Below are 18,440 nucleotides of genomic sequence, written 5' to 3'. Positions count from 1 at the left end.
ATTCAAAGTGTTCACAGAGGAGACAGAAGGGGCTCCAGAAAGACGGAGAGGTGGGGTAAACCACCATGTGCTGGACACAGTACACACAACCGAGGAAGAAGTGAAGAGGCTTCTGAGTGAGCTAGATATCTCAAAGGCAATGGGGCCAGATAACATCTCTCCATGGGTCCTGAGAGAGGGAGCAGAGGCGCTATGTGTACCCCTAACAACAATATTCAATACATCTATCGAAACAGGGAGATTGCCTGAGGCATGGAAGACAGCAAATGTGGTACCAATCTTTAAAAAAGGATACAGACATGAAGCACTAAACTACAGACCAGTGTCACTGACATGTATAGCATGCAAAATCATGGAAAAAATTGTCAGGAGAATAATGGTGGAACATCTAGAAAGGAATGATCTCATCACCAGCAGACAACATGGTTTCAGAGACGGGAAATCCTGTGTCACAAACCTACTGGAGTTCTATGACATGGTGACAGCAGTAAGACAAGAGAGAGAAGGGTGGGTGGATTGCATTTTCTTAGACTGCAAGAAGGCGTTTGACACAGTACCACACAAGAGATTAGTGCAAAAACTGGAAGACCAAGCAGGAATAACAGGGAAGGCACTGCAATGGATCAGGGAATACTTGTCAGGAAGACAGCAGCGAGTAATGGTACGAGGAGAGGTGTCAGAGTGGGCACCTGTGACCAGCGGGGTCCCACAGGGGTCAGTCCTAGGACCAGTGCTGTTTCTGGTATTTGTGAACGACATGACGGAAGGAATAAACTCCGGGGTGTCACTGTTTGCAGATGACGTGAAGTTGATGAGAAGAGTTCATTCGATCGAAGACCAGGCAGAAATACAAAGGGATCTGGACAGGCTGCAGACCTGGTCCAGCAACTGGCTCCTGGAGTTCAATCCCACCAAGTGCAAACTCATGAGGATTGGGGAAGGGCAAAGAAGATCGCAGATGGAGTACAGTCTAAGGGGTCAGAGACTACAAACATCACTCAAGGAAAAAGATCTTCGGGTGAGTATAACACCAGGCACATCTCCTGAAGCGCACATCAACCAAATAACTGCTGCAGCATATGGGCGCCTGGCAAACCTCAGAACAGCATTCCGACATCTTAATAAGGAATCGTTCAGGACCCTGTACACCGTGTACGTTAGGCCCATATTGGAGTATGCGGCACCAGTTTGGAACCCACACCTAGCCAAGCATGTAAAGAAACTAGAGAAAGTGCATAGGTTTGCAACAAGACTAGTCCCAGAGCTAAGAGGTATGTCCTACGAGGAGAGGTTAAGGGAAATCAACCTGACGACACTGGAGGACAGGAGAGATAGGGGGGACATGATAACGACATACAAAATACTGAGAGGAATTGACAAGGTGGACAAAGACAGGATGTTCCAGAGATTGGACACAGTAACAAGGGGACACAGTTGGAAGTTGAAGACACAGATGAATCACAGGGATGTTAGGAAGTATTTCTTCAGCCACAGAGTAGTCAGTAAGTGGAATAGTTTGGGAAGCGATGTAGTGGAGGCAGGATCCATACATAGCTTTAAGCAGAGGTACGATAAAGCTCATGGTTCAGGGAGAGTGACCTAGTAGCGACCAGTGAAGAGGCGGGGCCAGGAGCTTGGACTCGACCCCTGCAACCTCAACTAGGTCAACTAGGTGAGTACACACACACACACACACAACACACATATAAATATATACATATGTCGTGTCAAATAGGTAAAACTGGTGGATTAGCAAGATCTCATTTACATTTAAATCATTTCTAAGGGTTTCTCTTATACGTTTAATTATATATATTTTTGATTTATGTTAATGTAAAAATTAAGAATTTTGTTCCAAAAGAACCTTAGAAAACTTACCTAACCTTATTATAACAAGTGCAATTAAATTGAGCATAATCCAACTAAATATATTTTAGATAAGTTTACAATAATTTAATAATGAAGATATATATATATATATATATATATATATATATATATATATATATATATATATATATATATATATATATATATATATATATATATATATATATATATGTCGTGCCGAATATGTAAAACTGGTCAATTAGCAAGAACTCATTTAAAATTAAGTCTTTTCTAAAATTTTCTCTTATACGTTTAAAGATATATTTTTTTCATTATGTTGATGTAAAAATTTAGAATTTTGCACCAAACGGAACTTAGAAAACTTACCTAACCTTATTATAAGAAGCGCAATTTATTTTAGCCTAACCCAACTAAATATATTTTAGATTTGTTTACAATAATTTAATACTAAACAAACGCAGTGAAATATATTTTTTTCGTTAGGTTCAGAATGATTTTGGCGAAATTATTGCATACACGAATTTTCACTTGTCCTATATGGCAAGATGAGCGTTGCTATTTAAGCCAAGATCGCAAGTTCTGCCTATTCGGCACGACATATATATATATATATATATATATATATATATATATATATATATATATATATATATATATATATATATATATATATATATATATACATAAATATATATATATATATAGTTATATATATATATATATATATATATATATATATATATATATATATATATATATATATATGTATATATATATATAATATATATATATATATATATATATATATATATATATATATATATATATATATATATGGTACTTCCCTATATATATATATATATATATATATATATATATATATATATATATATATATATATATATATATATATATATATATATATATATATATATATATATATATATATATATATATATATGTTCTCTCCTGTTATTACCATATTTTTGTTAAAATTTAGTGATATATTTAGGTGTGTAATATATTTTCCTTGTCAAAATTTTAATTATTTCAATATTACAATAATTCCACCTTTAATTAACTTATTACAATAAATAAGGGATATGTTAATTCCCCTGTGACATTAACACATTTTAAGTCACTTCAACGATAATCACTTTCATTATATAAGCATTATTAACCCTATCAGTTATGAGATATAAATTATTCCAAAATTTTCCACATTACTGCCGTACGGAGGTCGTTGTAGATGACTTAAATGGCTCCTTCTTCTTTGAATTGATACCAGCTAATTCTAGCTTGAGTTGTTTCTGTCCTCGGAGACCTATTTTCGATTTCTTCATCTTGAATTTCTTGGTCAGCACTTTCTTCAATTACTCTCACCATGTCACTTTCCCTTAGATCCTCAGGTCACATTTCTTTTATACTGTTAAATTAGTTCGAAGGGAAATAATTTGGTAATAGTATGCAGACTTTTGTGACCACAACACAACACACTGACATTCCTACCAACACCTTGTGAGTCTAGGTACAATGTTAAAATGTTGCTCTGCTTCAGTACATTATCGCCGAGTTGAATGTTCTGCGTAATCACAGCTTCTGATGCACCATACGTCTTCATATAGAGTGAGCAGATGTTGTTTTCGCCACACGTTAGACTAATGATTAATTATTTAATTCACTAAATTTATCCCGCAGCTATTCTGCGTTATTATATTCTTCTTCACTTTCTTCTAGAATATCTCTGGAGATAAGTGCAGCCTTTAATTCTTGTCCACATATTAAATGGAAAGACGTTAATATATCCACAGCAGGAGTTCCCCTGATGTATATAAGATGACAATTATATACTTGATTATCCGCCTCGACTACACAGCTCAGAATTCTTCCAAACTGAAACATTTCAGGTGTAGCACCTTCCATAGACATCTCTTGAGTGTTTTCTTTCATTTGTTCCTAAAAACACGCTGCCAATGAGCTCTGGGGGTGATAAATTTTCAGATCCATCTTCGCTGGGATAACTAATACTGAACATTTATATTCTCTTGTAACTCCATCAAATATTGTAAACCCGCTACAAAATCAGTGACATTATCTGAAACTATTATTCTTGGGCAGGATCTCCTAGCTGCAAATATTTGAAACAGTTATATAAAATGCGTGACAGATAAGTCCTGCATTACTTCTTGTAAAAGCATTCTAAATTTATTACCCATAAAATACCCCTGAATTTTCAAAAGCAAAAAAAAATCGCAAATTGTCTTAAACACATTCCAAAAATATTACAAATACACATTCCAAAAATAATACATAATTTTTTTTAAGGAATATACACATTTTGCTTATAAGTTACCGCAACATTTGCTCTTAAAATTGTGAACCTGGAAGCTAAACTGATTCGAACCTTTTGTTTTTTTTTTACATGAGATACACAAATGTTGAATGTTTGAAGCTGAGAAGAGAAGCTCTGAAGACATCACAAGGAAACTTAAGAAGCGCTTGAAGGAAGAAGACCATATAATATAATAGTCAATATATGTATTCCACAAACAAAAATATTTAAGTTTCCCATTAATTCGAATATTCATATTATTCGGCAGAACTATGTTATTAGGCTGTCGTATAGTGGCGCTGGCGGCAGCTGTGGTAAATTCAGCGCCCATACTTAGTCAAGATGTGGGTGAACCCGTGGAGCAGGTGAGTGTGATAGTGAACCAGGTGGTGGAGCAGGTGACCGTGATGGTGAACCAGGTGGTGGAGCAGGTGACCGTGATGGTGAACCAGGTGGTGGAGCATCATCTCTCCAGCTGTCACCTGGTACTCATCACCACTTCTCAACACTCACACATTACCTCCGCAATACTAAGGTGAGATATACTGTTCCAGTTGGTTAAAATATATTATATGTGTAGTCACATTTAACAAGGTTAACACATTCACACATTTATTACCTTCCGAGTTTTTCGTTTTTTTTTTTTTTTATGTAGAATGAAGGTATAAAAGAAGACACTTAAGGATATAATGTTCCTGTTTTTAATTGCCCAATAAATGTTTTCCTGATTATTCATATGAATCTCATTAATTATATTTTTAGTAATTACATTGTATACTCCAAATTTAGATCAGGTCTGTCAATTTTATATTCCGTATTCTGTTTGTTTTCTGAACTTTTTCTCACATATAATTTAACCATACTTATCTAAATGACGTAGGATCTGCTAATGCAGAAATGACCTTATTTAATATAATATTGTTATTACATGTATAGTAACATTTCAAACATTTGCGAACCTCTGAGACATCTTAAGAAAACATTCAGTTCCTGTATGATGGTCTCGCTTAACTCTCAGATTCATTCATAAACTTGTGAGACATGATAGAGAACATAAGCTTCCCTGTTTTGTTGTTTTTCACATATGTCCAGTCCCGTTACATGTTGTAAATCCAATCACACAATATGATTTAGATGCATGTATATGTATATACAATTCATGCTGCGTTTCTAAGTAAGAAAAGCATTTCAATGATAATTATTATTAGTTAAAGCACGCATATGCGATACAGCTTTGTAAAGAGGAATATGCGAGACAGGACTTAGTGGAGGTGGAAAGCAACTGTTAACAAGTTGAGGTTAGTAAAGGTGCAAAATTAATATCAAAGTTGTTGCAATAAGTCAGTTTCTGACACAGTGTGAAAGTGAGTATTTCTTAATTCAAGATGGGACTGATCGCTGAGGTCAGTAAGTGTGTGAGGGCGTAATAAATGCCACAAGTGAATTCTGCATTAATATGTGGATGACTGTTAAAATTATCCGGCAGGACAAGCAGAGAGGTGCTAGACGTCGTTCCTATGGAATCCATGAGTGAGTAATGTGAGTATTATATCAAACTTGCAGACATGAGTGCAGTTGTTCCTCGTTCGACAGTGATAGAAAGATGTTGGCTTAATTGGAAAAAAATGTTACTCATTCGCTGAGACACACTAGTGATGCCGAAGTCTTCTGACCAGTACCGGATAATAGCTCGAAACTAGGCGCATTTAGATCCCTGCTCGACCGGTGAAAAGTATGCCCAAATCACATAACCCCAGCCTCCTGCACCTTCAGACACGCGATAGGTAAACTGCAAATTATTTCATAAATTCTAGATGTTGGTTAATATTAGCGTTGATAATTTGAGAATAAATTTTTTCCTGGGTAGAGGTATGGCTGACAAATAGATAGCAGAGAGTTTGCATAAATGGGGAGAAATCAGAATGGGGGCACGTCACAAGCGGTGTTCCTCAGGGGTCAGTGTTGGGCCCGTTGTTGTTCACAATTTACATAAACGACATAGATGAGGGAATAAATAGCGACATAAGCAAATTTGCTGATGACACCAAAATAGGCCGTGCAATTCATTCTAATGAGGACACAAGTGCACTCCAGGATGATTTGAATAGACTGAAGCAATGGTCGGAGAAGTGGCAGATGCAGTTTAATGTTGACAAATGCAAAGTTCTAAATGTTGGGCAGTTAAATAACCATGCCACATATAAACTAAATAATGTAGATCGTAATACTACTGATTGCGAAAAGGATTTAGGAATTCTGGTTAGCGGTAATCTAAAATCAGGACAACAGTGCATTAGTGTTCGCAACAAAGCTAACAGAATTCTTGGCTTCATATCTAGAAGTATAAATAATAGAAGTCCTCAGGTTGTCCTTCAACTCTATATTTCCTTGGTTAGGCCTCATTTAGACTATGCTGCTCAGTTCTGGTCACCGTATTACAGAATGGATATAAATGCTCTGGAAAACGTACAGAGGAGGATGACGAAGATGATCCCATGTATCAGAAATCTTCCCTTTGAGGATAGACTGAGGGCCCTGAATCTGCACTCTCTCGAAAGGCGTAGAATTAGGTGGGATATGATCGAGGTGTATAAATGGAAAACAGGAATAAATAAAGGGGATGTAAATAGCGTGCTGAAAATTTCCAGCCAAGACAGGACTCACAGCAATGATTTCAAGTTGGAAATATTCAGATTCAGGAAGGATATAGGAAAGCACTGGTTTGGTAATAGAGTTGTGGATGAGTGGAACAAGCTCCCGAGTACAGTTATTGAGGCTAAAACGTTGTGTAGTTTTAAAAATAGGTTAGATAAATACATGAGTGGGAGTGGGTGGGTGTGAGTTGGACCTGACTAGCTTGTGCTGCTGGGTCTGGTGCCGTGCTCCGTCCTTGAGTGGAGGTGACCAGACTGGGTGGGTCATTGGGCTAATCCGGGGGGGGGTCATTGGTCTAATCCGGGGGGGACATGGACCTGCTCCGCATGGGTCAGTAGGCCTGTTGCAGTGTTCCTTATTTCTTATGTTCTTATGTTCTTAAGGGAATCTTGACATTCAGCAAGCCTTTAAATGGGCCTCAGAAAACATCAAGTTATATGAAGAGAAATTTAAATTATTCGCTATGGAAAACTCAAGGAAATAAAAAAGTGGATCGGAGTACAAAACAAATTCCAACTGTACAGTAGAGCGATATAATGATTTGAGGGGCCTGGAAGTGATAATGTCAAAGAATGTCTCTTTCAAAGATTACAACAATGTATCTAACATATCTGCTAGAAATATGATAGGATGGATAATTAGAACATTCAAAACTAGGAATACGAAGTCAACGATGATTCTCTTCAAATCGCTTGTTCTCTCACTAGGCTGGAATATTTTTGTACATTAGCGGCCCCTTTCAAAGCAGGCGAAATTACAGATCTAGAGAATATACTGTATGATAAAACACCTAAATTATTGGGAGCTGTTGAAGCACCATGACATGTACTCCTTGGAGCTCAGGCGAGAAAGATACATGATAATATACAATTGGATAATCCTAGCGTGACTAGTCTCAAATTTGAACACGGAAATCACTCCCTGCGAAAGCAAAAGACTCGGCAAGCCTTACAGCATCCCCCCAATACAAAGCTGGGGCGCCATGAATAAGCTAAGAGAAAATACAGTAAATGTCAGTGACCCAAGCCTCTTCAACTGTTTCCCCGGAATACATAAGTGAGATTACCAATAGACCCCTGGCTGTCTTCAAGAGGGAGCTGGACAGACAAAGACCGTACTTAACAAGCCAGGCCGTGGTCCGTATGTCGGTTTGCGTGCTGCCATCCTTGTTCACAGGGCCCTGACCCACCGCGAGGCCTGGAAATGGACTGGGCCTCCGGGGCGTTGACCCTCGGAACACTCCAGGTAAACTCCAGGTATTATTGTTGCAAGAGTGTTGAAGTTACGGAGAATCATCATTCTTGCTAGATATATTATTGTTAAACTATTGTAACCGATCAAAATTTTATCGTTGAATTAGCAGAAAGTAATTTAATAATTTATATAATAAAATTCGCAAACTGAGACCAATGGAACCCAGTAATAAAATGAACCCAGCGTTCAGCAAGAAACACCAGAGGTAAAAGTTGAAGCCGAGCAGAAAAGGTAGTTCCAGGTATCACATATATGTATTACTTCAAAATTTTCTTTAGCTATTTTATTACAGAGAAAGTTTTGAACTTACATGAAAATAATTTACTGAATAGTATCCTGTTTTTAGGATGCATCATCCATTACATATACTGGGTGTAAATTCTGCTCTAGTTTACGCATAATGTTGGCATAATGATACCTACACACAAGATCAACAATCCCAACACTCTTCTAATTAGGATACACATTTTTTAAAGGTTTCAAGGCGCTGAACAGAGGCTGTCTTAAGTTACTGCATGGGTTCGGAATTTTAGGAAAAGGGTATATCACTCTGATCATGCAATTATGCATGAATCCTCCCCTCGGTACAGTAAATCAGCTTCGAAAAAAATAAGGCCACTCAGATGAGGTGTTCTCAAGTTACAATTTTTTTTCTTTGTAAAAACTGGGAAACGAAAAGATTCAGGAAACCACTTAAAAGTATCTCTCGGAAATACCAGAGAAGGAACGATACTTTGGAAGTCGGTATCATGAGCGGCTGAGTCTGGGTCCTCTTTACCCATAGCATCAGGAACCGAGCCTAAAACAGTCTTCAAGTGTGATGAGCTGATTACATCGCCCTCACGTCTCTGTTGTTTCTGCCAGTTTTTCTGTACTCGGCTGAAGAAGCCTACTGCGTAGGCGAAACGTTTCCTAATAAAGATACCTAACTGTTGCACATATGTCTTATTTACCAACCTGTCAGTATTGTATACCATTATAATATTCAGTCTTTGGTGCACACCGCCAAGTCATGAGAATTCAATTGAAAATGTTCAAGGAAAAGCGAGAGCGAGTCTGCAGCAAGTATGTCAGACCTTGGCAGGGAAGGGCTGAAAAAAAAAAAAAACATGAATTTACTGGACAATTTCATTGGTGAAATAATGTGACTTTGTATCCCTCAGAAGCCTGAGTGAGAGTGTGGAGGCTGGCGTGGTGGTGGAGACTGGGTTAATGTCCTCCAAGTACCAGCTGGAACAGAAATTGCTTTTTAAGGGTCTGTGGCACGACGTCAGAACTACTTGTCGAGGACTCATCATCGACCTGACTGACATCAACAGCACCAGTCTCGTTCTCAGGTAACTCATACAAATTATTTCACTGACAAAATATCAGTAAACAGTTTACACAGAAACAAAAATAATGCAAATATATTAATAAAGAATGTAAGATATATAGAGTTTCTCATCATAGTGTTTCAGCTTAAGTTACACTGATTACAACAGATTATGACTTTGATCACTACGGTAACTAGTTGCTTACTCTCCGATGCATATCTTTATGACATGCATCGGTGCAACGGTTACGCTTCTTTATTCTGAAACGTTTCGCGCACACAGTAGGCTGCTTCATCCAGATACAGAGGAGACAGCAGAAGCAGTAGAGATGTAAAGTGGATATAATCAGTCCATCACCCTCGAAGACGTAGTTTTGAGGTGGTCAGTCCCTTAGCCTGGAGAAACGTTCTTCTCCATAGTCTGGAGCAATGTGAGGCTGAGGTCATAGAATGGAGACTTACAAACTGGCAAAGATGAAGTGGAGATAATCTTGACGCTTCAACTTGGAATTTGCAGCACGGGTAGCCAATCATAACTCTCCTTTTAGAGAATACTGAGTAGTGTAGTTTTTACAGCCTGTCTATATACGTAAGCTGAAGACATAAGATAAATAATATAAAGCACGATATTTTTGCTTTAGCTATTACCGAAAATAATGTTAGCAATATAATATTAGATGAAAATAGAAAATAGAAACATAAAATAATTATGGCATGATTTTTTCTGAGGGCGCTACGGTTATCAAGATAAATATTCTTGATAAACGAAACACTTATTTATAACAATAAGGGGCATGAATATCTAATATCAGCTTGTTTCAAATTTCACGTAAGAAATATATTCTATGACAAGTAACATTAAGAGAGAGTTAAAAGTTAAAGAGATACCTTAATTTCTCATCAGATTGCTTGAAGAGTCAGGTTTATGGATGTTACCAGAGACTGTGGTTGTTATGGTGGGTGGGAGGTCGACAGTGAAGGAGGTGCTCCTCCACCATAGTCTCCGCAACACTGTCAATGTTCTCTACCTCGCCCTCCATGATTTCTACCTTCACCTACCACCTCTCTACCAATACAAACAGCTTATGAAGAATCTCACTCAAGAAAGTAAGTAGACGTCCATATCTCTATTTTTAAGTTTCAGGGACGGAAAATTTATAGGTAAAAAAATAAATTTGAGGACAAATAATGAGGCAGATGAACAGCTAAAGCTTGGATTTAATAAGAACATAAGAATGGAGGAACACTGCAGAAGGCTTGCTAGCCCACACAAGGCAGGTCCGTATCAAAACCATGCATTATCACATGTAATTATCCAACCTTTACCCTAAACTACCCATGAATACGCTTCAGTACGTCAGGTACTAATCAAACCCAGCCCTTTTCACTCGTTTATTTATCCATTCTCTTTTTAAAGTTACCCCAGGTCTTAACCTCTGTTACCATACACGGCAGATTCTTCCACAGATCGACAACTCTGTTTGAAAACTTGTATTTACCTACGTCCTTTCTAAATCTAAATTTATGTAATTTAAAACCATTGTTTCTGGTTGTTACTTGAACCATCATCTAACTTCAATGATATCACCTCTCTCTCTACATTTATTACACATAAAGAAATAAAATCGAATAGAAATGACCTGAAATGAATGATCAATAAGCTCAAACATATTTTAAGGCAGAAAAAAGGAATATATAGACGCATCGAAAGAGGTAAGGGTCATCTTATGAATCATTATGCTCACGTTAAGATGAGGTTAAAAAGGAGATAAGAAAAGCTAAACGGGATTATGAAATGAAAGTTGCTAGTGATTCAAAAACTAACGGAAAGTTTTTTCCATGTATATAAAATAAAAGTTAGAGAAAAGATAGGTCACCTTTACAATATGCTCGATTTTTTTTAATAATTATTTCTTCTCGGTTTTCATACAGGAAGTCTCTAAGAATATCCCATTAATTAATTTATATGTAGGGCCCGAAGAAGATAAATTATGTAATATCGCAGTCACTAGGGATAGAGTAAATAAACATGTAGACTGATTAAAGCAAAATAAATTCCCGAGCCCCAATGAACCATTTTTCAAGGGTTGTGCAAGAAAGGTATACAATACCGACAAGATGAAAGTTAAGACACTTGTGCAACATCTGGTTATCTTTATTGTAGACGTTTCGCCATCCAGTGGCTTTATCAATACAGATTCTAGGACATAATTAGAAGACAGTAGAACTATATACAGAAGATGAGGTAATCAGTCCCTCAACCTTGGAGTTGGTGTGGAGAGCACCGAGGTTCGGGAGATTCTGGAGCACAGGCAAGGAGACTGGCGCTTATATAGGCGTCAGTGGACAGGGACGTGTGCAAGAAGGGTATAGTCACTGGTAGGCGGGATTCCCCAGTGGAAGTAGGTCCTACCCGAAGGGATGGGTTAGTTGTAGTAGCCGTGAAGAAGGTCTTGTAGATGTCCTCTGAACCAAGATTCCATAATGTTGCAGTGCCTGACAGGTTGTGCAAGAAAGGTACACAATACCGACAAGATGAAAGTTAAGACACATATGCAACATCTGGTTATCTTTATTGTAGACGTTTCGCCATCCAGTGGCTTTATCAATACACATTCTATGACATAATTAGAACACAGTAGAACTATATACTGGATGGTGAAACTGGATGGCGTAACGTCTGCAATAAAGATAACTAGATGTTGCACTAGTGTCTTAACTTTAATTTTTTCAAGAGCTTTTAAGGAACTTTGTGAATCATTAACTAACATTTTTAATATATCTCTTCAAACAGGTGTAGTATCTGATATGTGGAAGATGGCCAATAATTTCTAATTTTAAAGCAGGGGATAAGCCTTTATCATCAAATTACCGCCTGACCTCAAATGTAAGCAAATTACTAGAATCAATTATAGCTGATATTCTAAGAAGTTCACTTGATAGGAATTATCTCATTAATGTTACTCAGTATGGGAGAGAGAGGGGCTGTTCCTGCCTAACTAATTACTAACTTTCTTCAATAAAGGTTTCGTGGCTGTTGATCACGATGAAGAATTCGATATTATTTATTTGGATTTTAGTAAGGCTTTTGATAGAGTGCCGCACCAGAGACTCTTAAAGAAAGTGGCTATTAAAGAAAGTGCTGTAATTAATCATGGCTCGCCAATAGGAAACAGAGAGTGTGCACTTATGTGGTAAAATCAGAGTGGGGCTCTGTAACAAGTAGGTATCAGTTTTAGGCCCATTGTTGTTTATAATATAAATTAATGACCTTGACGAGGGAATAACTAGTGCTTTGAACTAATTCACGGATGACACAAAGATAGGTAGGATAACTGATTCAGAGGAAGATGTTACTGAAGTTTAGTAGGATTTAGACAAACTCAAGTCGTGGTCAGAAAAGTGGCAGATGCAGTTCAATGTAGATAAATGAAAGTTTTGAAGCTCGGGAATGCCCATAACCCTAGCGCTTACAAACTAAATAATGTAGTACTTTACCATTCAGAATGAGAAAAGGACTTGGGGGTTATGATAAGCAGCAACCTGAAACCAAGACAGTAGTGCCTAAGTGTACGTAATAAGGCAAATAGATCACTGGGATTTATATCAAGAAGTGTAAGCAACAGAAGTCCAAAGGTTATACTATAGATCTGGTTAAGAAAAAACTCGTAAGCAAACACTAGAATATATTTATTAGAGCCCGTATCGGTCCTGGGACCTTGATGACATCTAACATACAGGGGTTAAAAGACGCTACGCGCCGTCAGAGTGTCTGTAACGGCGTGTAGCGAGGCTTACAGATGTCGTCGGTGTCTAAGGTCTTGGTCGGTGAGAACAAGTTGTGCTTCATCCCAATTCATCATATTCCATGGAGTCTCTGTGGAGGACACAGGCATACCTTAAGTCGTCTCTGTTGCTGGCATTTCCATGTTCGTTCAGGCGGACCCAAACATTTCTGCCTGTTTCCCTACATATTTAGTAGCACATTATCCACAAGGGATGTACAGACGCCTGCTGTGAGAGTTCGAGGTGTGGGTCTGCGTTTTATAGAGAGGTCTTTGATAAATGATGTGTTTATAGTGGAAACATTTATGTTACTCTTAGCAAGTGCCCGGCGAGTATTCTTGGCAACATCACCACATGGGAGCACCATAAACTGCTTACAGGGCTGTTCTATGCGGGACTTGTTGAGAATAGCTTGTGCCTTGAGTCTGCAATCCCAGATGAAGAAAGATGTAAACTGAAGACATGTAAAGGCTTGTGTTATGTAGATACATTCTTCTTCAAGAAAACAAGGGCTGGAGATGCGAAGAACTCTCAAGAAGATGCCAGTAAGGACACCTCTTTTTTTGCTGGTGTCTTAGAGGTGTCCTTGTTGCCTTCTTGGAGCCCCTCGCATCTCCAGCTCTTATTTCAGAAACGTTAATAGTAACGTCGCTGACAGGCAAAACCATGCAACAAGGAGACTTTCCTACAAATTGACTGGTGTTAATCTTGTTAAGGAAGTGTCGCACGTTTCCTGCAATCACGAATCAAGTGCAACAGAAACTGTAGCGAGCTGAATTAATGTGTATTTTATATGTATTCTTCATCGAAGAACTGTGGACTGGAAATTCTGTAACGTCTCAGAAAGACGTCTATAACTACCCATCTTTTAGTCCTGGTGTCACTGTGAAAGAAGAAATGCAATTCGTTTTTGTAGGTTGGTTTTATGTAGACTTTAAAAGAGAGTCTGTTTTCACCTGTGAGTAGGAGTACTCCGAGAAATGGAAACTGGTTGTCCATTTCCTCTTCAAGTGTAAATTTAATTGTAGAGTGATGAATGTATTGAGGATGTCACGTACTTCTAGGCTTTTGGGTACAATGACCAAATATTGTCCACGCACCGCATCCATGTAACTGATCTAGGGATGGTATTCCGCCTGGACTCTAGGTCCTCCAGATTTAAACTGGCCAGTACTGCACTAAGGGGGTGAACCCATGGCTAGCCTGAGCAGTTGTTTATATTTATCTTCAAATATAAAACAGTTAAAACGAACACGTAGTTACGGTATACGAGACTCTGTCTGACTTTTTTGGGTTATCCCAGGTTCTCTACACATATGCTGCTATGTATGATAGTTCTATGTAACTGTATTTGTGTATACCTGAATAAACTTACTTACTTACATGTAACTTCGTATCGTCATTAACCCAATAGCTTGATCAACTGGAACATTCGTGAATAAGGCAGTGACGTCGAAACTTGCAAGTTTCTTATCACTCACGTCGAGATGTCTCGCACAATTAAAGAGGTTATGCAACTTTCTACCTGACTCCTGCCACTATATAAACTTGTTTCTTAGTTACCTCTGTATCAGGACTGAAGAAGCCAATCGTGGCGAAACGTTTCCTACAATAAATGACCTGAACTATACATACGAGTCTTTTTCAGCACTTACCATTGATGTATAGAGCTCTAAAACAACTTTTTGAAGTTGTCTTCCTTATACGTCTTGATATAAATGCAAGTAAACTGTTAGATAATCATTATTATTATGTAGATGACTCCTGCCACTATATAAACTTGTTTCTTAGTTACCTCTGCATCAGGACTGAAGAAGTTAATTTATAAACTTGTCGTTCTCTGAACCATTCATCTACATTACTGTCTGACACAGCAACATCTTGGGATCATAATACAGGGAATTCTTCACGACCTACTTCCACACTGGACAAATGTGATACCACCTACGAATGCTGCACCTCTCCTGCCTACAGTATGTAAGCTACTTCTTCGCACATATGCTGCATTCTTTTCAAGATTGATGGACTGACTACAGCGACTCAGGGCTGAGGGACTGATTACCTCAAACTCCTCCTGTTCTTCACGATTCTCCTTTGTGTGGACTAATTTCGCCACTGTGTGGCGAAACGTTTCCTCAATAAAGATACCCAGGTGTAGCATATGTGTCTAATTTATCAGTATTTTTATAATCAAGGGGGAAGGGTTAAAACCGTAGGATTATACAGCGCCTGTGGGGGGATGTGGAAGGTATTCAGGTTTAATTCAAGGAACTGGAACACAGATCCAATTCCCTAGATCAAGAGCCCCTCACCAGCATCAAGGAACCTTCCTTTTGGGGTAAGCTGTTACATTTATTGCACACACTAAGAAACTGTTGTATTGGCTACAGATTTCTGCTTACCATGACTTCAAAGCATTTTTCAAATTCAGTTTCATTAAACTCTATATCACCTAGTTTATAATTATGAGGGTTACTTTCGTTCCCAAAAACTAGGCCTTTGCATTTTGTCCACGCTGAACTGCATCTGCCACTTCAAAGACCGTGACGTTAATTTGTCTAAATTCTGCTGATGTTCATTGGTGTCCAGGTCAGAAATGATTATTCAACCAAACACTCATGTCACTCTTATTCTTCATCAAGTTCATTAATGTAATCTACGAGCAACAATGGACTCAAAACTGATCCTTGTGGAACACTACTAGTTACTAGTCTCATTAAGACTTGACCCCCTTAATGCAAACTCTCGGCCCCTTATTGGTCAGCTATGTCTGAATATTCCCAAGTGTGTGTGTGTGTGTGTGTGTGTGTGTGTGTCTGTGTGTGTGTGTGTGTGTGTGTGTGTGTGTGTGTGTGTGTATGTATGTGTGTGTGTGTGTGTGTGTGTGTGTGTGTGTGTGTGTGTGTGTATGTGTGTGTGTGTGTGTGTGTGTGTGTGTGTGTGTGTGTGTGTGTGTGTGTGTGTGTGTGTGTGTGTGTATGTGTGTGTGTGCGTACTCACCTATTTGTACACACCTAGTTATGGTTGCAGGGGTCGATTCATAGCTCCTGGCCCTGCCTCTTCACTGACCGCTACTAGATCCTCTCTCTCTCTCTCTCTCTCTCTCTCTCTCTCTCTCTCTCTCTCTCTCTCTCTCTCTCTCTCTCTCTCTCTCTCTCTCTATCTATCTCTCTCTCTCTCTGCCTCTCTCTCTCTCTCTCTCTCTCTCTCTCTCTCTCTCTCTCTCTCTCTCTCTCTCTCTCTCTCTCTCTCTCTCTCTCTCTCTCTCTCTCTCTCTTTCTCTCTCTGCCTCATGAACTTTATCAAACCTCGTCTTAAAATTATGTATGGCTCTTGTCTCCACTACATCACTTGCCAGACTATTCTACTCCCTGACAACTCTATAACTGAAGAAATACTTTCTAACATCCCCCTGACTCATCTGAGTCTTCAATATCCAATTGTGATCCCTTGTTTCTGTGTCCCATCTCTGGAACATTCTGTCTCTGTCCACCATGTTAATTCCTCGCAGTATTTTATATGTCGTTATCATGTCTCCCCTAACCATCCCGTCCTCCAGTGTCGTCAGGCCGATTTCCCTTAACCTTTTCTCGTCGGACATTCCCTTTAATGCTGGAGATAGTCTTGTTACAAACTTTTGTACTTTCTCCAGTTTCTTGATATGCTTGACCAGGTGTGGGTCCCAAACTTGTGCTGCATACTCCAATATGGGCCTGACATACACGGTGTACGGAGTCTTCAACGATTCTTTACTGAGGTGTGTGTGTGAGTGTGTGTGTGTGTGTGTGTGTGTGTACACACTTAATTGTACTCACCTAATTGTGGTTGCAGGGGTCGAGAATCAGCTCCTGGCCCCGCCTCTTCACTGAACGCTACTAGGTCCTCTCTTTCCCTGCTTCATGAGCTTTATCATACCTCGTCTTAAAACTATGTATGTTTCCTGCCTCCACTACATCACTCGCCAGACTGTTCCACTTCCTGATAACTCTATGACTGAAGAAATACTTCCTAACATCCCTCTGACTCATCTGAGTCTTCAACTTTCAAGTGTGACCCCATGTTTCTGTGTCCCCTCTCTGGAACATCCTGTCTTTGTCCACCTTGTCTATTCCACGCAATGTTTTGTATGTCGTTATCATGTCTTCCCTAACCCTCCTGTCCTCCAGTGTCGTCAGGGCGATTTCCCTTAACCTTTCTTTGTAGGATATATCCCTTAGTTCTGGAACTAACATTGTCGAAAACTTTTGCACTTTCTCTAATTTCTTGACGTGCTTGACCCGGTGTGGGTTCCAAATTGGTGCTGCGTACTCCAGTATGGGCCTGACGTACAGTGTCTTGAAAGATTCCTTACTTAGGTATCGGAATGCTATTCTCAGGTTTGCCAGCCGCCCATATGCTGCAGCAGTTATCTTGTTGATGTGTGCTTCTGGAGACTTGCTCGGTGTTATACTCTCCCCAAAATCTTTCTCTTTGAGAGAGGTTTGCAGTCTTTGGCCACCTAGCCTGTACTCTGTCTGCGGTCTTCTTTGCCCTCCCCCGGTCTTCATGATTTTTCATTTGGCTGGGTTAAATTCGAGAAGTCAGTTGCTGGACCAGGTGTCCAGTCTGACCAGGTCTCTTTGAAGTCCTGAATGATCCTCATCTGATTTAATTCTCCTCATTAACTTCACATCATCTGCGAACAGGGACACTTCTGAGTCTATCCGTTCCCTGTCATTCACATATACCAAAAATAGCACTGGTCTTATGACCGTCCCCTGTGGGACCCCACTAGTCACAGGTGCCCACTCTGATACCTCGTCACGTACCATGACTTGTTGCTGCCTCGCTGTCAGATATTCTCTGATCCATTGCAGTGCCCTTCCGTTATACACGCCTGGTTCTCCAACTTCTGCACTAATCTCTTGTGAGAAACTGTGTCGAAGGCCTTCTTGCAGTCCAAGAAAATGCAATCAGCCCACCCCCTCTCTCACGTGTCTTCTGTTGCTTTATCATTAAACTCCAGAAGGTTTGTGACACAGGATTTGCCTTCCATGAATCTGTGCTGGTGGTCGTTTATACTCTTGTTCCATTCCAGGTGCTCCACAATTCTCCTCCTGTTAATCTTCTCTGTGACTTTGCATACTATACCCGTCAGTAACACGTGTCTATAGTTTAGTGCCTCTTTTTTTTTGTCTCCTTTTATGAAAAATGGGAACTACATTTGCCGTCTTCCATACCACAGTAGTAACCCAGTTTCAAGGGATG

The 18,440-nt window shown here is 39.1% G+C and overlaps 1 protein-coding gene across 1 annotated transcript in view; it reads left to right on the top strand.

Annotated features, from left to right (window-relative positions):
• The window catches only part of LOC138853105 (uncharacterized), a 100,092-nt gene that overhangs the window by 9,390 nt on the left and 72,262 nt on the right, over positions 1 to 18,440 (top strand). The window contains 5 exon segments of the mRNA XM_070087726.1: positions 4,452 to 4,718; positions 9,256 to 9,429; positions 10,312 to 10,514; positions 12,433 to 12,601; positions 13,488 to 13,738. Of these exon segments, the coding sequence (XP_069943827.1) occupies positions 4,452 to 4,718; positions 9,256 to 9,429; positions 10,312 to 10,514; positions 12,433 to 12,601; positions 13,488 to 13,738 (1,064 nt within the window).

This window comes from Cherax quadricarinatus, chromosome 22, assembly GCF_038502225.1.
Source record: "Cherax quadricarinatus isolate ZL_2023a chromosome 22, ASM3850222v1, whole genome shotgun sequence".
In the NCBI taxonomy this organism is placed as follows: domain Eukaryota; kingdom Metazoa; phylum Arthropoda; class Malacostraca; order Decapoda; family Parastacidae; genus Cherax; species Cherax quadricarinatus.
The sequence above is the reverse complement of the archived record's forward strand: the minus strand, read 5'-3'. Positions and strand labels throughout refer to the sequence as shown.